At 48.1% G+C, this 20,611-nt stretch overlaps 1 protein-coding gene across 11 annotated transcripts in view; it reads left to right on the forward strand.

Annotated features, from left to right (window-relative positions):
• The window catches only part of RALY (RALY heterogeneous nuclear ribonucleoprotein), a 79,660-nt gene extending 66,842 nt beyond the window's left edge, over nt 1–12,818 (forward strand). For 5 of the 11 annotated variants that reach the window (XM_082670319.1, XM_082670320.1, XM_082670314.1 and 2 more), the window contains 8 exons: nt 4,838–5,102; nt 6,207–6,279; nt 6,468–6,515; nt 8,512–8,717; nt 9,431–9,544; nt 9,751–9,953; nt 11,206–11,254; nt 12,458–12,818. In XM_082670319.1, coding sequence (XP_082526445.1) covers nt 4,847–5,102; nt 6,207–6,279; nt 6,468–6,515; nt 8,512–8,717; nt 9,431–9,544; nt 9,751–9,953; nt 11,206–11,250 — 945 coding nt within the window. In that variant the 5' untranslated portion in view covers nt 4,838–4,846 and the 3' untranslated portion in view covers nt 11,251–11,254; nt 12,458–12,818. The remainder of the gene's footprint in view (nt 1–4,837; nt 5,103–6,206; nt 6,280–6,467; nt 6,516–8,511; nt 8,718–9,430; nt 9,545–9,750; nt 9,954–11,205; nt 11,255–12,457) is intronic. The other 6 variants (XM_082670323.1, XM_082670316.1, XM_082670322.1 and 3 more) reach the window with 5 other exon arrangements.
• Nucleotides 12,819–20,611: the final 7,793 nt, after the last annotated feature.

The following is a 20,611-nucleotide window of genomic DNA, read 5'->3' on the forward strand; positions in this document are numbered from 1 at the left end:
TTCTTACTGTGGTGCCCCTCTGGGAGGCTCGTTTACTCAAAGTTCAGGGGTTCAGGTACCTTTTAGGGCTTTTCTGCCTTGACAAAGCCCTGTCACTTTACCACATGTTCAGGCTTGGCTCTTCCAAAACATAGCTTCCATCTGAAATGTTTCATCTGGGGAAAATGATTTGTTTTTTGCCAAATTTTCTTTTCTTATTAGCCTGAAGGAGCCAGCCCATCCCTTTGAGCTGTAAATTGCATTTCAAAGCCTGTGTTCCTATGGGTTTTAATTAGCTTAAGATCCCAGCTTTTATGCAGCAGTTGTTTTAGCAGGTAAAAGTGAAGATATTTATTTGGGAGCCAGTCCCCAGTTTTCTCAAACACAGCGTATCTAGACTGCCTTCTCCAAGCTTCTCACTGTCCTGGGGACTTGTCTCCTGGCAGCCCAGAAGGAAAAATGAAATATAAGAACCCTAGACGTAGAGTCAGAGGACCTGTGGGGTTCTTGGCCCTGCTACTCACTGGCTATGGCATCCTGGCCATGTCCATTCCCCTCTGTTCCTCAGAGTAAGAGCATATAAGCTCCATGCTCACTAAGGTCCCTGCTAATCTGACATTGCAGAAGTCTGTGGGAACAAGTTGGGTTCTTGAATTCTCACCGCTCCCCCCGCCCCTGCGCACCGCCACAAGAACAATCCCTCTACCCACCTCTCCTTAGCTCATTGCTAAGCATGGGGCCTCCGGGGACTACAAACACCTTGCTCTCAATTACACAGCTAATCTGTGAGGCAGAACTTGGCCCAGGGGGGAAAATAGCTTATCAAGTCAACCAGCTTCTGCTGAATAGGATGTCAGTATTTTCTAGGGCTCCCACTCTAACCTAGTGGGAAGCCCAGAAGAGCCAAGATAGAATTGTGTGGAGAGGATTGAGTTGGGGATGGTTGGTGTGCGGACCAGGGTGTTTGGGTCACAGGCTAGAAAAAGGTGCCTGGAACCCTAGCCTCTAGTAGTCCCCCCAACTCCTCCATACCCCTACTTAAGGGCCACAGCTAGCCCTTCTCACCACCTTCTGGGATATTACCTTCACTGCCTCGTCCCTAATGTTTATTGAGCATTTACTGTGCAACTTTGTCAAGCTTGCCTCTAACATTTGCAGGGAAGAACAAGAGTATAGATGGAGACCCACGTACCATGTGTCTAAATATTCAAAGGTTATAACTTATAAGTGAGGCTAACAAATTGGTATTTTCATAACCTGGAAGACCGTATCTGAATTTGGGATTCTGTAACTGAACGTAGCAGTTCTAGGAGAGCTAGTCTGAGCATGCTTTCTTTTCATTTTGCACCCCCAACTCCATTCCTCAGTTTGAGGAGCTTCATGGACATGTGAGTGGATACTTAAGCTTTTCTGAACCCCCAGAGATACCTACCCCTTGAGATTATGCACAGCAGCAGCACAGCCTGCCCTCTGAAGAGCGTGCAGGCCTTGAAAGCAGATTGTGGGCTATTTGGTTGGGCAATACAGCGGTTAGGTTCCCGGAGCATGCTTCAGGCAGACATTTCTCCTTGGCAGTGCAGGGCAACCACATACATATATTTCCCAAGTGTCTTCTCTACAGATCAGAAAACTGACCCCCGTGTGACATGGCTTCTGACTGCCTTTCCTTAGCATTGTACAGAATGTGCTCCAGTCTGACCTTGACCCTCATCTAGAATGGGCCCAGAAATAGCAATATTAGTAGAACAGAGATGTTCAACTAGTCAGAGTAACTTTTAGATCTTATAAAGAGCTTCACAGTTTTCAAAGGCCTTTTATATACATCATCCCAAACCCCAGGTGATGAGAGAAAAGACTGGGTAGAGGCAAACCCAAAGACTTTGCTCACCAGCCAAGGAGTGAATGCTGATCCCACTATAGCACCAAGCACAGGTGCTCAGCAGTGCTTCCTGTTCAGTAGTGTTAGAGCTCACTAACACTACTGAACAGGAAGCAGTCTGAGGGAACCCAGCGATGGTCATGTCCCTGCCAGGGCAGTGGCAGAGCCAGCAGTCGTCAGTAGATCTCCGAACCGTCAACCCCCCCTTCTCTTCTTTCTGTCTTGGTCCACACACCTGACCTGGTTGGCTCCCTCCAGCCAAAGCAGGTGGCATCTCCCTGGGCCAAAACTTCATGACTTTGAGCTGTCTCCAGGAGATAGCTCTGGAGATAGCTCAAAGGAGAGAGTTATCTGATGCCCATGGAGGAGCCCCACAAATTTCTTGTATACCCATGGATGCACAAGGAATTAACCTTTGAATGGCTTGTCATCCAGGTAGGAGAGGGATTGTCAGAGAACTGTGAGGAATGGGGAACCCACATACATCGAGCGTTTCTTTCTGCATATGGGCAGTGTGTTAAGTGTTTTCACGGGCAGTCTCTTTTGTGTCCCTCACTGCTTTATAAATGTTTATGATTGGATTCAAAGGCAAACTGAGTAACAGAAGAGTTTGTCTTCCCACGCCAGCTCCAAAACTGGCACCAGCTCCTTCATCAGTAGCAGTGCCCTCTCAGCCCTCAGCCTTTACCTGCGATGACACACACTTGAGTAGTATCCTTGCTACTGCAAGCCCATAATAGGAGCAGGTTCTTCCCCAGAATCGTTCTCAGGTCCAGCGTATGGTTTCCTTGCAAACAGTACCATCTGCTGGTCAGAAAGTGCTAACTTCTAAGCTGGAGGATTGAGGAGAAAAGGGTCTTTAAAACCTAGTGGGACAAAAGATACAGATATCCCAGCTTATACTCAGCTCTTCTCTAATTCACTAAAAATTTGAAACTCCCTATGCCCTAAAATATCAGGTAAATAGGCAGGTGTTTATGGTTAGCCTAAGCTGATGAGAGTTTTTATGCATACTGCCTGGTGGTTCTTCAGCACCTTCTGCAATAGCTCTATTTAAGATAGGAGTGTTCCAAAACGGAGTTGCACCAACCCATGTCGGTGAGCAGAAGATGGCCAAGAAGTATAAATGCCAAGGCTTACGTAGGCCTTTTCTACTGAAATTGAGCTTCCTTTTCCCTTTCCCTTTGGAGCCTGTGCCCAGATTATAATCTGTCCAGGAAGGGGAGTAGGAGAGAGTTGTACAGCCCTTTGGGGTAAAAAACATTGCCTGAGTATAGAGAGCAAAGAGCAAGTATAGTATCTCTAAGCAAAGGGGACAGAATTTGAATAGTAAGTGTAAAATGGATAACTCTAAAAAATTAATTTATTAAAAACAGTTCTCAGATAAATATGCTGACTTACTGTAGTACAGTTGACCCTTGAACAATGCAGGGGTTAATTCGAGTATAACTTACAGTCAGCCCCTTCCACATCCACAGTTCTTCAGCATCCGTGGATTCAACCAACCATGGGAACCATTCAGTATTGTATTTACTGTTGAAAAGTATTTGCATAAAAGTGGACCCATGCAGTTGAAACCTGTGTTGTTCAAGGGTCAACTGTATTTAAAGTGGATTTAGCTCTGGGAAAGAGAGTGATAAATTTGATAGAAATGGGCTTTAGGGACCAACGACCTGGGTTTGAATGCCTGTTCCTGGCAAGTTAATGAACTTGTTGGAGTCTGGTTTTGGTAAAATATGAAGCATAATGGTAACACTCATGGAGTCTTTTTTTTTTTTTACATCTTTATTGGAGTATAATTGCTTTACAGTGTTGTGTTAGTTTTCTGCTGTACAACGAGGTAAATCAGCTATAAATATACATATATCCCCATATCCCCTCCCTCTAGGTCATCACAAAGCACCAAGCTGATCTCCCTGTGCTATGCAGCAGCTCCCCACTAGCCATCCATTTTACATTTGGTAGTGTATGTATGTCAGTGCTACTTTCTCACTTCGTCCCAGCCTCTGCTTCCCTGCTGTGTCCTCAAGTCCATTCTCTTATGTCTGCATCTTTATTCCTGCCTTGCCACTAGGTTTATCAGTACCATTTTTCTCGATTCCATATATATGCGTTAGCATACAGTATTTGTTTTTCTCTTTCTGATTTACTTCACTCTGTATGAGAGACTGTAGGTCCATCCACCTCACTATAAATAACTCAATTTAGTTCCTTTTTATGGCTGAGTAATATTCCATTGTATATATGGGCCACATCTAATTTATCCACTTATCTGTCGAACTCATGGAGTCTTGGAATTATTCAATATTGCATGCTACCCTTAGCTCACAGTGAATGCTCAGTGAGGTTTAGCTCATTTTTTTCGAAATGGCTGGTTCTAATAAAGACAGTCATGGTCCATGTCTGGATCAGACTGAGCAATTTTCTTAATATGAAGTTGTTTTAGAGCATACATTACTTGCATTTACCATGTGACCTCTTTACCATGGTTCTACATTGAAGGAACAGAAGAAAAGCTGTGGAAGATCTTCAACTTTAGATCCTGCAAGGGGTAGCATTTGAGATGAACATTAAAGAAAGAGTGGATTTGAAAGAACTGGAGTCAATATGAAACTTATGTAATGTTATAAACCAATAAACCTCAAGTGTCTCAATTAAAAGAGAAGAATTGAGTCAAGCAGACCAGGGTTCAAATCCCTGTCCTGTTATTCACTAGCATTGTGACCTCTGACTTTGCATTTCCTCCCTTATAAAATGTCCTAATTCTGCTTATCATGTCAGTACCAAACGACAGAACATATGTAAAACACCTATATGAGGTCAGCAGCCAGTGAAATGAACAAAAATGGGGAAGCTGGATGCTGTAGGGGCGTGTGTGTAGGAAGGCACAAAGCAATCCAGTTTAGTCAGGTTGTGGGCCATGGGCAGCCCTTGAGCCCAATCCGGGTTCCCAGCCTCACAGTGGCTTTCTTTCTTCAGGTGACCACCATGTCCTTGAAGATCCAGACAAGCAACGTAACCAACAAGAATGACCCCAAATCCATCAACTCTCGGGTTTTCATCGGAAACCTCAACACAGCTGTGGTGAAGAAGTCTGATGTGGAGACCATCTTCTCCAAGTATGGCCGTGTGGCCGGCTGTTCTGTGCACAAGGGCTATGCCTTTGTCCAGTATGCCAATGAGCGCCATGCCCGGGCAGCTGTGCTGGGAGAGAATGGGCGGGTGCTGGCTGGGCAGACCCTGGGTAAGCATCTCTCCATGGCCCTGCCCCTGGATTTCTCCTGGGCAGGTGCTGGCCTGCATTCTTTAGCTTCCCTCTTATCCTCTTTTCTATCTTCTCCAACCGTCACCCACTATAAGATCAGTGCCTGTATGGGAAAATTTTAGAAGTTTCAGGAAAACACTTCTGTTCTGTCCCTGCTTTCACAGTGTAAGCGTTCCAGTTAAAATGCAGATTCCCCAGAGAAAGGGAACAGAGTGGACTAGCACAGCCTCTTACATTGGGCTGCATTTGGCTTAGGTTAGAACCCTTTCTGAGAGCCAGGAGGAGGGGCTGGGAGCATAAGGTGAAGCAGGTGCTCTTGGTCGCTGTGCTATGTACATGAGATGTGACCGTGCTGGAGGCCTGCCCTGGAGCCTGTATAGTGTTTGTATATGTTCACGTACTTCGGTATATTTGTGTATGTTTGAGAAGGATATGTGTCCCTGAATATGTGGTATCTGGATGTAACTGAACATGTGGGGAATATGTGGACACATACTTTACTTACATGTATATATGTAGAGTTATGTGTGTATCAGAATATACTTCAGTGTGTAAGCAGATATTCATGTATTCATTTACCAAATATTTATTGAGGTCCTAACATTTGCTGAACTCTGCTGTAGGCATAAAGATGTTTGGTAGAAGGTTTGTGTAAATGTGCATTGGCTCATTTGCATATGGGCAGTTAAGTATAGGATGTTGGAGCCACGTCTGAGTGTAGTTGAGAGTGTGTGATCTTATTTCCTGGATATGTGAACGTATGTGTGAGGATGTGTGTCTGATGTATGCGTTTATGTGAGTGTACTTGAGAAGGCATATAATTTGATGTACTTGGCCGTGTGTGTGTGTGATTGTGAGCATGCATGCATGTATCTGAATGTATCTGAATGTGTAAACAACTATATGCATGTGATGTGTGGGTATGAGTCTAATTTGTGAAGACACCTGTTGTCCATGTTAGTGAGCGAAGTCCATGTGTATCTCATGTAAACACATAAATTGCTGCACACGTGCATGAGGGTGATATTTGTATGGGTGCTGATATCCTGTCAGCATCTGACTCTGCCTTCTCCCTCCATACAGACATCAACATGGCTGGAGAGCCAAAGCCCAACAGACCCAAGGGGCTAAAGAGAGCAGCATCTGCCATATACAGGTGGGGCGCTCTGTCTTGTTTGTCTGTCTCTGGGTGGGATTGGTTCCTCTTTCCACAGAGGGAGTGAACACTGGTGGTGACGGTATGCCAAGCCTAGAATTTGGGGAGGTGTTTGGAGATGAGGGCCTGCGAAGAGTGGGCTGAGTGGCCGTCTCTAAGCCCCGGCCCTCTCCCCTTTGTTTCCCCAGTGGCTACAGCTTTGACTATGATTACTACCGGGACGACTTCTACGCCAGGTGAGCGGGGGAGGGGCGTGCCCAGGCATGAAACAGCCAAGCTGGAAGGGTCCTGAGAGATTGCTGGTGCAGCCCACTCAGTCCTCCAAGTGGGAACTGAAGCCCAGAGTTGTGGACAGGCATCTGCCCAAGGCTGCTCTGCAAGTTAGTGGCAGAGCTGGGACTAGGGTCCAGTTCTATAGGTGCCCAGGCCAGAGCTCTCCCCAGCCCACACTGTCTCCCAACTCTCTGACCGCCCCTCCCCTTCCTAATCCTGGGGTGGGACTCAATGGGACTGGACAGCCAGGGGACCTATAAATGTAGCAAGTTGGAATACAAAACAGGTACAGGGCCAGGTGCAGGGAATTTGAGCCCTCACGCTTCTGCTGTTCAGTTTCCTTACCTCTCTGAGGTGCCCAGCCAGCTGAAGGAACCTCAGAGCTCAGTCTGAGCTTCTTAGCCTTATGTTTATAGCCAAGAGGCCAGCAGTCCTTTGGAGGTCTGAATTAGTCCCTGGTAGGCTGTGGCCCACCCCCAAGCCTACCCAGACCCCAGCGTCCATGGCACCAGCCACATTCTTGTGGAAATCATGGTGGGGGCTGGCCCAAGCTTCTCCTCCTTCCTGCTTCTCTCCCTCCCTCCCTCCCTCTCAGCCTGCCCCAGGCTGTCCCAGAAGAACAGACCTCTCTGAGCCTCAGTTTTCTCACCTGTGAGTGGTTTCAGGAGACAGTGCAATGTAGTGGAAAGTGCCCTAGCCTGGGAATCAGAAGACCTGGGTGCTAATCTCAGCTCTGCCACTGAATAGAGTGCACAACTTTGGGCAAATCCCCTCCCAGTTTGAAATGGGCTTGTACCAAGTGATCCCTCAGGGCTCTTCCAGCTCTGGGATTCTGTGGTTCAGTGATTCTGACCAAGGCCAGAGCCGCCCCCTCCCCTTAGGGGCAGAAATGCAGGGTCTGGGACTGGGTCCATTCCCAGAGACTCTCCATCTCCAGCCATCACCACCCCAGGGCAGGGGCTCCCTAAACAAAGGAGTACCAAGGCATGGGGCGTTGAATTGCCTAGTGATGGCAGGTAACCTGGCTGTCATCAGGAAAGTGATCCCATAGTATACCCCTGTGGCTGCTGTTCTGTGCAGAAAGGTGGTAGCAGCAGCAGCGGTGGGAGAAACCCCTACTTGGCTTACTGAGTTTCTGCCTGATCAGGAAGAGAAGCCCTCCTGGAAAGGGCTGGGTGATGGCGTCGGGGGTGCAGCATACTGTCTGGTATAGAGGGTCTGACCGAGCTGCCTAACCTTGATACTCCACTGGGCCCCCTGCCCCTCCATCCTCAAAGTCGAGTGAGAAGGATGGGGTGACTGGGGCCCAGAATGAGGAAAGGGGCTTGGACTCCAGCCTCATGCCTCTGAGGTCATAGGCCCCTGAGTTGAGGGTCTCGGTACCCTGGCCCTTCACCTATCACACCTTCTAACGTGTGTTTTTAACCAAGTTCTCTCATGCTCTACCCTCACGGCAGCCTTGGGAGATGTGGGGGGCACAGAGTTTGGGGTAGCCATCCTCACTAGGCAGATGGGAAAACTGAGGCTTAGGCAGGCTTAGGGATTGACTCTCACTCCCTCACCTCTCTGTTTCCAGCTGGGGATTTGTACTGCTTTAGGGAGATTTGCAAACTCTGACCAGAGCTCGGGGTACAGTTGACTGAGCAGAAGTAGGTCAGGTAATAGAGCAGGACTGGGTGTCAGGGTGATCTAGGGAAGTCTTCTTTCTGGGGCTGTTGTCAGTTTGCTCCTCTGTTGAATGGGGCTATAACCATTACCACCTGTCACCTCCCCTGCTCTTACCCAGCTTGAATGGTAGGAAAGGTGGATGTAGTAAGGTCACTGAGGTCCAGAAAGCCCTTCCTCTTCACCCTCAGGACCTAACTGGGAGCAGGATGAGGTATACAGTACAGGCTACCCAGCCCTTCACCAGCCCTACATGTGTTGGTCTAGGGTCACAGTGCCCTCTGGTGGCCACAGGCCATGCTGCAGCCTCTGGCCCGTTTGCTCTCACAGGCTCTTCGACTATCGGGGCCGCCTGTCACCAGTGCCAGTGCCCAGGGCAGTCCCTGTGAAGCGACCCCGGGTCACAGTCCCCTTGGTCCGACGTGTCAAAACCACCATACCTGTCAAGCTCTTTGCCCGCTCCACAGCCATCACCACCACCGGCTCAGCCAAGATCAAGTGTGAGTGACTATATCTTCTTCCTAGGTAATTTTTATTTTTGTCATTAGCAAAATAATAGAATTACATTTTTTTACATTGGAAAATAGATAAAGGAACAAATCTCCCACAGTTCTGCAGCTCTAATACAACCAAGTGAGTATTTTCATGCATTTCTAAGAGGAAAAGACCGACATTTGTGGAGGAGGGTCTTGGGTTAGGCACAGAGTCCAGTGCTGTGACGTGGAGCCCAGTGAGGAAATGGTGTCATCTTTCCTTTAGTAAGCACAAGGACAGGTCCACACAGGCTCGCTACTCCACATTCATTCTGGTGTGCACACGTGGTCAGGCACCCAGGAAATCTGATTGTAAAACACTCACATTTACACACCTTGAAAGACAGATACCACTCTCTAACATAAGCAAAGACACATGCTTGCTCAGGTGCACACAGAGGTACACACCACACACCTCCATTCTTATCCATCCCCAGTCCCTTTCAGAGTTGGAGGGGTCGGGGATGGTGGGGGAGATCCAGGTTCACAAGGGCCTCCAGAAAGTCTCAGGGGGAAGCCACAGGCAGCTCAGGCCTTTTCCCTGGCCAGAAAAAGACCGTGGACAAGGATGGTTTCTGCCACTGGCCTGTCTTCCTAGTTGACAGAATGGGGCTAGGGTCTTGTGTTAGTGTCAAGCTCCCAGCCCTTAGGTGACATCCCTGTACTCCCTCCACTCTCAGTAAAGAGCAGTGAGCTGCGTACCATCAAGACAGAGCTGGCCCAGATCAAGTCCAACATCGATGCCTTGCTGGGTCGCTTGGAGCAGATTGCCGAGGCGCAGAAGTCCAATCCAGGTCAGCTTCCAAGGGTCCCTGCCCAGATCAGTGGCCAGGGGCACAGGGCAGAGTGTGGGGAGGACAGTGCATGGGGCAGAGAGGGACTGTGGCCTCCAATCCCACCTGGACCCACTATGCTGAGGCCTAGGTTACGCTAAGGTGCTACCCCGGGCAGCTGCCCCAGGTTGATTTTTATTCCCCTCATCCCCCGCTTCCGCCTGAAGATGGCAAAAAGAAGGGCGAGAGTGGCAGTGGCAGTGGCAGCGCCATCGGCAGTGGCAGTGGCAGTAGTGGTGGCAGCAGCCGGCCACCGGCCCCTCAAGAGGACACAGCTGCTGAGGCAAGCATGCCCCAGGGAGAAGCAAAGGCTCGAGACGACGGTGATGAGGAGGGGCTACTAACACACAGCGAGGAAGAGCTGGTGAGGGTATGCGGTGGGGGGGCAGGGGGAATTGGGACTGGGACTGGACTTTGCACGCTTGGTTGCAGGAGGGCTGCAGGGAGAAGGGGAACCTCTGAGCTGGTTGGCTGCCCTATGAGCTCCCTCCTTCCTTCCCAGGGATTCTAGTCCTGTGAGGAAGAGGGGGGAACGAACAGGGAGTACTTAGCTATTTCAGCTGCCAGTCAGAAATCCCACTGAGGACTGGGGCAGACCTCTCTCTAGCCCAAGGCCCATTCTAGACTCTGTCTTCTACATGAGTCGGAGAAGGGAAGAGTCACGGACTCAAGCAAACACACACGGTCTGCAGAGTTCCAGGGAGCACGAGGGGTTTGCCTGGGGAAGCCACGGGGAGTGTGGATATCTACTCCACCTGAGGATTTTCTAAAAGCCATTGTTGCCTCAGAATGAAAACAGGCTGTCTCAAGAGGGAGTGAGCTCTGTTTGCTATTGGAATTCTTCAGACTGAGGCAAGGAGCTCATATTAAGCGGGAAAGTAGACCAGATTCTGAGTCTATAAGATGTCTGTTGTGTGCCTAGTTCTCAGTTACCTAACACTGAGCACCAGGCCCTGTAGTTCACACTTTTTAACTTCATTTAACCTTAACAGCAGCCCTGAACTCTGCAAAGTATTACTCTTGTCACATTTTACACCATGAAGAAACTGAGACTCAAAGGAGTCAAGTAGCTTGCCCGGGGCGTTGTAGCTAATAAGGGTTGAGCCAGGATTGGAGCCTGGCCTTCAGCGGGTCTGTGAATTTTCTCCACATGGCTGGGTTCTGGTGTGAGGACAGATAGGCTTATGGCCATAACAGTTGAGAGGTCTTTCTCATGCCCAGCCTGTCTCTTCTTATTTAAACCTAGCCTGATACCCCATCTTACTCTTTCAGGCATAGTAGTCTCCATAGAGGCCCTAATGAAGGCTTCGATGCTCCTAAGATGGGGAGCTCACCAGTCTACTAGGCTTTCAGTCTGCTCCAACCTAAGAAGGTCTTTCTATGCAGAATGTGCCCCCTGGCACACCTAGAACTTCCTTGACTGGTCCTTTCTCTCCTGCGGGTCCTTCAGACTACCCTGTTGGGATCCCAAGCCAGCCTTTAGTTAGACTGGTCCCATAGTTATTCCCTTTGGCTGTCCCTCCCCCTTTCTGAGTGTGGTCTCCATATGTGCTCTGGGCCCCAGGGTAGGACAGAGCTTGCAGTGAGTGATATGTGGTCCTTTGTTGTCTCCTCCCTATCAGGAGCACAGCCAGGACACAGATGCGGAGGATGGGGCCTTGCAGTAAGCAGGTACGGGGGTCCTGGTGGGGAGGGGTGCAGTAGACCTGGCAGGGTAGTGCTGTGCCCAGCAATGAAGGCTCTGTCGTCCCCAGACATCCTGCCATGCCCATTTGTAGGGGCTTGGTGGGTTGCAGAGCAGGCAGCCGTGGATGGGCTAGCCAGGTCCGCCCAACAGGAGTTCCCTCAGAATACTCCGAGCTACATTGCCTGTCTCCACTTGTAAAGAGCTCTGAGTCTACTGGAGGAGGACAAACCATTACCACCCAGTGTGAGCAGGATGACAGGGACTGGAGAGCCAGGGGCTCATAGAGGTGTGTGGTGGAAGAGGTGATGTGTAGCTGAGCCTGTTGAGGATTGAGGGAGAAGTGTCTGAGGGAACACCCTTATCAGAGGCACAGAACGCTGGCAGTCCTTGGTGTGTGAGAAATGGCCAGGAGCCTCCTGTGGCTGCAGTCCCGGCTCTGCACAGTGGGGAGAGGGAGCTGCTCATCATCAGAGGGTGATGATTATGCCAGACTTAGGGGCTGGGATAGGATCCTGTCAGGAGGAAATGCCCTGTGCACCCCAGCCCTGCAAGGTCGTGACTGTGCCAGTGTAACAGATGTAGAAACCTGAGGCACTGAAGGGGCAGGGCGATGCCACGTATCTCACAAGATCCCCAGGTGGTAATTGGTGGAGCCTAGATTTGAACCCAGTGGTGTGGGCCTCAAAGCTCATTCTCTGGTTGGTATTTACCACCCTGCTCTACCCGACCCTAGAGGGAAACCAGGCCACAGCAGCTCTGCCCATACTCTGCCCCATTCCTTTGGGGGCCGTTTCCAGAGTAAGACAGGCTTGGGTGGAGGAGGGCCTCAAACAGCAGAGGTGTCTATACGCATGACACATTCATGCTATGAGATGCTCCACCATACATTTAAGTTTAGGCAATCTTCATGGTTTGTTTTACCTGGGAGGCTAAGTTTTACCTTGTTAAGCCAGTTTGCAGGAGAGGTGCTGGGGACTCAGATGAGGAAACTGAGGCTCGGGGAAGGGGAAGATTCACCCAAGGTTTCATGGCCAGAAAGTTATGAGGCCCAAGCCAGAGTTCAGGCATATCTTCGTTTGCAAACAGCAAACACCATTCCACTCTTTCTTCTTCCCACCCCGTGTTATCAAGAGCACGAAGGGGCTCTTCCTCTCAGCCTTAGTCTCTCTTTTGTGTCTGTTTCTCAGTCTGACAGGAGCAATGGCCACCAGCAGGAGAAGGGCGTACACTGTACCAGGCCTCAAGCAGGGCACCCACCCCTGGATAACCACCCCCAGCGGGTCCCAGAGGAGAGCTGGCAGCAGGCACCACCTCCCTCACGGGTCCCAGCCAGTGCCACATTCTCTGCAGGTGGAGTTATCAGCATCCCCTTCTCATGTACCCTCCCTCCCTGTTGGCACTGCCCAGGCCAGAGGGCAAAGAACAGAGTTTCCCTACACTCTGCTTCCCCTCCCCAGGACACTCCCAGGCTTGGGGTTTTTCTATAGGTTTGGAGGAGGGTGGGGCCCACGGGGAGGGGACCCTGACAATAAAGAGATTGGATCCCAATTTGCTCTGAGATGGGATGGTTTGTGTTTTCTCATGAAGGTACCCTGGCCCTCCTGTCCAACCAGAAAGCAGGTCTGCTACACCCGCTTCTGTTCCCTCCTTCACTCCTCCCTGCCAGAGAGAGCATTGTCTAGGGTGCCTGAAACTGATCTGTCTGGGCCTTAGTTTCCATGGCTAAAATGGGGATTAAAATGGCCAGTAGGGTTGTTCGGGAGGGTCAGATGTGCCAGTGCCCATGAGAGCAACTTCGTGGTAGAAGTGCCAAGCGGTTTTGATCCACTTGGTCAGGCAGTGGTAGGTCCAGGCCTCAGTTTCTAAGTCTGCTGTTTCCTAGCTCTAAAATGGTTGTAGAACTCACCACTTCCTCCCCTTCTGTGTCTTGGTTTAGGACACTGTTTTTTCACAGGGATCTTGGGCAGCAAGGGGAAAGAGGCTAGAGGCTGAGGCCTTCAGTCAGAGACCCAGACCTGGAGTGAAAAGTAGCCCCTTGGAACTGGTCAAAAGACTTCAATCTGGAGAGTTGGAGAGTTGAAGAGGGTGTCTAGAGGAAGGGGCTAGGTCCACAGGGAGTGTCTCATCCCCTTGAAGAGCCCTTGGTGGCACATACCACTACAATCCCTGAACCTACAATCTGTCCTTGCACCCAGGACATCAGAGCCTAGCTTAGCTGACCCACTTGCGCACCTGGGTAGGTCTTCATGTTCCCCTCTGTACAAGGTGGGGAACTGCTGCCCTTGACTGGAACTTGGGCAAAGTCCAAAGGGGTTTTGGTGCCTGGTAAGTATCACACCTAGGGCTGGCACTGTGTTCTGTGTCCCCAGAGCTTAGTGCTGTGCGCCCATTGTACTGTAATAACATTTCTAGACTCTACAAGGACTACTCAGTATGCTTTACTGAGGCACTCACTTTTCAGAGCTGGGGGGACAGGTACAACAGCATGGGCCATGGGCTTCTTTAGTATGCCAGGCATAGAGGCCATGAGAAGAGCAGGGAAGACCCTTTCCAGAGTTGTGAGCATCTGCCCTACCCAGAGGCCCTGTTTTATCACCCTGGCACCAGGAAATATCCTGGACAGAGTAAAAATGGGATTCCCCAACCTGGCGCCCCAGAAAAGCCCCTGAACTACTTCAGCTGCTAAGAAAGCTCACAGTTGGGCCCTTGAGTTGAGAGGTTCATATCCACAAAAGCCTGCATATACCTGCCCGTCATCCCTGTGTCTGGGACCAGAAAAGACATTTCCCATTGCATTGCTCAATAGTTTTCATTTTTCTTTCCAAACTCTGAAAAACAAAAGGAGATCATGAAGAAATGTGATACCAGATTCTGCCCAAAGCACTGATATCCTCTAGATACTTTCAAGATCTTAAGTATCGATTGTGATCCTAGCAGGACTATCATAGCCAATGGGTTTCCTGGATTGTGAGCTAATGCTTTCCCCCTTTTACTGCTGCCAGTATGGTTTGTGACCCTGGCAGGTCTTTTTCCTTGCCAGGTCTCAGTTTCCTCATCTGTGTGAGGGACTGGCCTAGATAGGGACAGTAAATGGCCCTTATTTCAGTTGTATAACAAACCACTCTGAAATTCAGTGCTTTAGTGAACATTTATTAGCTTTTGATTCTGTAGCTGGGCAATTTGGGCTGTGAGCCAGCTGGGTGGTTCTTCTGCTTATCTCATCTGGGCTCTCATGTGGCTGAAGTGAGCTGGCAGATTGTCAGGAAGCTGATTGGTCCCAGATAACCACCCACTTGTCAAGTGGTTGGGCAGTGGGGGCAACTGGGCCACACGTTCCTAGCATCTAGCAGGCAAGACAGGGTAAGCCCTGATACGCAGGTGCTCTTCAAGCTCCTTGCTTGTGTCATGCTTGTAAGGGTCTACTGGCCAAAGCAAGTCGTATGGCTAAGCCCAATTCCTCATTATGACCGTAATTTGTTTTTAACCTATCTCAGGCCTCATTTCACTTGCCAATTCAAAACATTTAGTAGCAGCTGCTGGAATGCTTTTTGAAGATTTGGAGCAGTTTTTAGACTATTAGGAAATAGTAACATGATAGTTTGGTCATGTTTTTTATGGGCAAGGAATTGAAATATGGGTATGTGACTGTCAGGTATTAGCCAACCCTGGCCAGGTTACATCTTGTCCCATAACATATATACTATGCAGTGGGCCATATGATGAGACCACAAAAATACAGACGGTAGAGTAGGGCAAAAGATTCTGAGCCAGGTGTCCTGGGTTTGAATACCAGTTGGGCCATTGACTGGCTTTGGGCATATCAAAATCCCTCTACCTGTGGCCACTTTCTGAATATCTGCTGTATAGAAGGCACATTTTACACTTAATCTCCACAACCACCCTTTTAGGTGGATGTAGTGTGAACTTCTGGTTACAGGTTATAGAAACTGAACTTAAACCTGCTTAAGCAGGAGGAAGTTAACTGTTTCACAAATTTAAAAGCCCAGGCGTAGATTTTCAGACCCAGTGGGACCCGGGGGTTCAGGAGCTGCCATCAGGAATCTTTTTCTCTATTCCTCAGCTCTGCTTCTTCTGTTGGTGGTGTTCTCAGGCAGCTTCTAAGTGGTGGCAGAGCATGGCCACAGGGCCTGTGAAGGGTGGAGGGAGGAAAAAATCCCCAAATGGAAAATACGAGTTCTACAGCTAGAAGAAAGGGGGCTTGGGCTGACAAAAACAGGTCTTCGTTGTGTGATTATGACCATTTTATAGATTTTATAAATGTGGATGTTCTAGAACATGGCCCCATTGACAGGTGGTCTTTATATCCTCTCCCCTTTATCTGGACTCTATTTTATCAGTAGAATACAGTGATGGTGATGCTGTTATGCCAGTCTCCCAGTCCTGTTCTTAAGAACTAGCAGTTTCTACTTCTGTGTTGGGACCCAGCCACCATGCTGTGAAGAGGCCATGTGTACATGTTCCAGCTGACAGCCAGTATCAACTGTCAGACATGAGTGAGGGAAGCCTTCAAGATGACTCCAGCCCAGCCACTGTCTGGAGAACCGAGTAAGAACTGCCCAGCTGACCTAGTCAAAGCCCAGCACCATGAGTGATAATAATCGAATGATTGTTGTTGCTTTAAGCCACTAAATTTTGGAGTGATTTGCTATATATCAGTTGATAACCAGAACACAAACTGAGACTCAAAGGTTTAAGTAGCTTGCTCTACTTTGGGGAACTGGGTTAGGAGTAAAGACCTTCTGTTGAATTGAGTTCCTATCTAGACTTTTTGTTGTGTGACCTTAGGCAAGTCACTTAACCTCTGTGAGCCTCATCTTCCTCATCTGAAAAAAGAAAAAAAGAACCATTCTTTTTATGACAATACTTACTGAGAGCACTTATTAGATTCAGGTGATTTTCTCTTAAAAAGTAAGACCATAATTTCCTGTTCTGTTTTTTTTCCTACTTATTTTTATACTTACCTTGTTTCAAAATGTTATTTCAGGCAGCTCACAAAGAAAAAGTCAATAGAATATTATAAAAATGAGGCAAAGGAAGATAACAGCAAGGAGGCCTTTTTTGGTGTAATAACTCTATGAGTTACTGCAGTCAAGAGGAGTGCGTTGGTCTAGTGATTAGGCCCATGGGGCAACCCAGTTAGCCATCCTGCTTGTATGAATGAACCGATACGTCTCTCCTCTGACTGGTCAGTGGACTCCTGGTGCACACATACTCCTCTCTGCACCTCCACCTCAGTGTACCTCTGTGGGAGCCCAGATGATCAGGGTGTCCTTCCACAAAAGTACAGCAGCCAGGTCTTGTTTGGCCAAGTGCATGGGTTTGGCTCTTCTGTAGACTGAACAGAAACTGACAGGGTTACCCATTCTTACTTTCTGACCTGGACCCCGTCTTTCCCCCCAACTCTCTAGTCCCTTTTAATAAGCCCCCTTATTCCTCAGACCCCACCTTCAGTGTCTTCTCTGTGCCCTGCCCTGCACACCCCAATGTCCAGCTCCCTGACCACACAGGGAGCTGCCTAAGGTGAGAGACTGCCTCATTCATCCTTGCACATAAGGGTTTTAAAAAGGAACATGTGACTTGGTCACCGACATAATTATGGAGCAAATACAAACAATCCAATCCAGCATCTACCTTTGTCTTCTTAATTATATTCTACCTCTGCAGAATCTATAGAAAGGGATATAACATATACGTTAACATATATGTTAGCATTTCCTGGGTGCTCTGAGTTCTTTAACACAGATCGCGTCACCTTATTTAACCCTCACATCAATCCCCCAGAGTTGGAGATACTCATCCCTTGTTACAGGTTGGGAAATTGAGACTCTGGGTTGAATAATTTGCCCAAAATCTTGTCACCTGGAATGGGTGGAGGCAGGTTGCAAACCTGGGCAGTTGATCACCACATGCCCCTGTCATAAATGACTCTGAAATTCCTCTCCCGATTCTTGTGACAACAGTCTCTCCTGGCTTTCCTCCTCTGCATACTCAATTTGCTTTGCTGACTCTTCCTCTTATGCCAGCATCTCTTCATCCGCTTTAATTTTTATGTATAAATTCCTGGCTGACCAAACCTATGGCTTCAGACTCCACTTTCAGGCCTCCACAATCTCCAACTCTTAACTTAATCCTCCCCAGGAGTGCCAGGGGACATACACAGATACCCATCTGATAGTCCACAAGGATGTCCACAAGGATCTCAGCTGAGCCCTGACCAGCCCCCATCTTTATCTATCTTCATGAGTCCTGCATCTTGAAGAATGGCATTTTTGTCTACCCCATTGCTCATGTCAACATCTTCCACTCCTGATTGTCAAATCATGTTAGTATTTCCATGGTATGTCTTTGCTCTAACCTGTTTTTCATCCCACTGCCTTAATAGTTAAGCCCTTTTTATCTCTTACATAGACTTTACAACTTCTTAACTAGCCTTCCTGCCACTTACTTCCCATCAGTCTTTCCTCTTTACCACCAATCAGTTATCCACGGCTCAGTGGGTAAATTCCAGACCCCTTAGCATAGCATGTAAGCCCTTTAGGATCTGACCCTCTTCCTTTCTCTCTCTAGCTCAATACCTCCCCCAGTCTGCCCTCTGTTCTTAAGCCGCATAGAACTAATTGTGAAGAGAACTGTCTGATTTCTGTGCTTTTACACATGAGGTTGCCTCTACCTGGAATGTTGTCTTCTCCCACTGGTTAACCCTCATTTATCCTTTATAGCTCAGCTTAGAAGTCACCTTCTCAGACACCTTCCTGGCCTGAGTTAGCACTGGCCCCTCCTGTGTGCTACTTTTATTACAGCTCTTACAGATTATATATATTTACAACTGGTTTGGTCATCGGTCATTTTCACTAAACTGTAAGCTCCTGGAGGGCAGAGAACAGGGTCTGGAGCCCAAGTGCCTGGGACTGCATCCTGACTCCCCACTTACCAACTAAGTGACTCCTTGGGTGAGCTGCTTATCCTCTGAGTCTCCATTTCATCTGTAAAATGGAGATAACAGTATACCTACCTCAAAGGGTTGCTGTGCTTATTAAATGAATAAATATATATAAGCACCTAGAACAGGACCTCACACAAATTAGGAACTTTGGTAGTACTAGCCATTTATTATATAAATGATTATTTAAGAATAGCCCAGAGGGAATTTCCTGGTGGTCAGTGGTTAGGACTCGGCCCTTTCACTGCTGGGGCCTGCATTCAATCCCTGGTCAGGGAACTAAGATCCTGCAAGCTGTGCAGTGCAGCCAAAAAAAAGGAGAATAGCCCAGATTCTGGGCCACGTGAGAGGCATCTGTCATAGTGCATTGGTATATCTGGGACTGAAAAGTGAAGCAGTTATAATTCTCAGAGGCCAAAATAGTTTATGATACTGAAGATGTTGCCCAGCATGATATGATTAGGTTTGGCCAACTTCCCATGTAGTATTTTGGCTTTAATTTCGTTCCTGGCTCATTTAAAAGCTCATGAAAATCTGCAGCTGATGAATATAATTTTAAAAGGTGTCCATTAAAATGGTGGTGTTCAATAAGAATGTCCATTAATACTTATCCTTTAGAACAGCTGGTTCTCCAGTGGCTTCAAATGTTGTGTTAAAACAGAAGACAAGCTTAAATCAAGGGGCAGTGATTAGAAGGGTTCATGAATATCTCCTATTAGGGAAGGTCTGAAGGGACAGGACTCATGGCAATCACAGGGGACCCAGTATTTGGTCCTTTCTTCTCTGGAGAGCACCACGATTAATGGGACAAAGATTGAAGGACTATGCCTCTGTTGCAAACCCTTGGGAGAGTTTGATGCTCCTATGGCCAAGGGTGGCAGGGTTTATCAGGATCACTGAGACAGGCAACCACCCCAAGCACAGCAGTCTTTAACAAGGTCAGTAAACCCACCGTCATCATAAACATAGAAGCAATACCTATAGACTTCAGGATTGGTACACTTGGCAGGGCCACCCTTTGGGAAAAGGAATATGCTTACAAGTACTATCAGCCATTAAGTCTCCTCCCCTCTGACCAGGGAAATTCACCCTAAGGGAAGTATGTATTCAACAGAAGGAAGATACTGCATAGTGCAAGGCAGACCTGCGTTAAGAACTTTACATACACTATGTCATCATCTTTGAGGTAGGCATTTTCTCATTTTATGGATGAGAATACAGGCTATAATCAATGGTAGAGGACTGCCACTCCAGACTGTTGAGCGCCTACACTCATAGCATTTTCAAGAATTAGCAAAACCCACCAGTAGGGTACTGACTTACTTAATAAACTATGGCATAACATGAATAGACTCTTATGCAGTTATTTTGTTTGTTTGTTTGTTTTTTTGGTGGTACGCGGGCCTCTCACTGCTGTGGCCTCTCCCATTGCGGAGCACAGGCTCCGGACGCACAGGCCCAGCGGCCATGGCTTATGGGCCCAGCCGCTCCACGGCATGTGGGATCCTCCCGGACCGGGGCACGAACCCACGTCCCCTGCATCAGCAGGCGGACTCCCAGCCACCACGCCACCAGGGAAGCCCTCTTATGCAGTTTTAAAATTCTAAAGATACTAACTTGGAAAAATGTTCTTGATACTGAAAGATTCTATGGTGATAGGATTATGGCAATTAAATTTTTGAAATTATAAATTTATCTTCTCAGTGAGAAAAAGACTATATACCACATACTATAAAGCCCAACTTCTAAAAACACATTGTAAAATCTAATGGTCTGTTCAAATGTGAAAACTTAGTATTGCCAGGGCAAAGAATCTGGATTGGGGAGGCCAGGTCAGAACTGGGGCCTCACACACCACAGTAGTACTTCTTCCAGGCTGACCAGCCCAGCATTTTTTCTGAACACTTAGCCTGCAAAATGTTTGGGGGGAGAAGGGGCTACAAGTCTGCATAGTCTATGTTCCTCTTAAAGAAACTCAGATACTAGAACACTTCCTACCACTTAAAATCCACAAGCTAGGCACTGCTTGCTCTAGGCATGGGGATACATCATTGAACAAGCATACTCCCGGCTCTCAGCACCTACAGTGGCCTGAGGGGAAACAACAGTTGACATGCAGTGGGCAGGGACCTCTGAAGTGTAGAGTGAGCCAGGAGATCATCTTAGGAAAAGCTTAAGCTTTTTTGTAGGTGAGGCTGGGGACAGGTATGGAGTCAAGAGGTTTTTATAAAGACTACAGATACAACTGCATGTTTATGTGCTTATGAAAATGCACATCAGCATACAAAAGACTTAGGCAGTCACGGAACATGTTTAGTCTCAAACTCTTCTTTACCATGGAACATCCCACCCCGCACCCGGCATAATTAGAACACTCTTC

Source organism: Grampus griseus (genome assembly GCF_964374135.1).
Source record: "Grampus griseus genome assembly, chromosome: 14".
In the NCBI taxonomy this organism is placed as follows: Eukaryota; Metazoa; Chordata; class Mammalia; order Artiodactyla; family Delphinidae; genus Grampus; species Grampus griseus.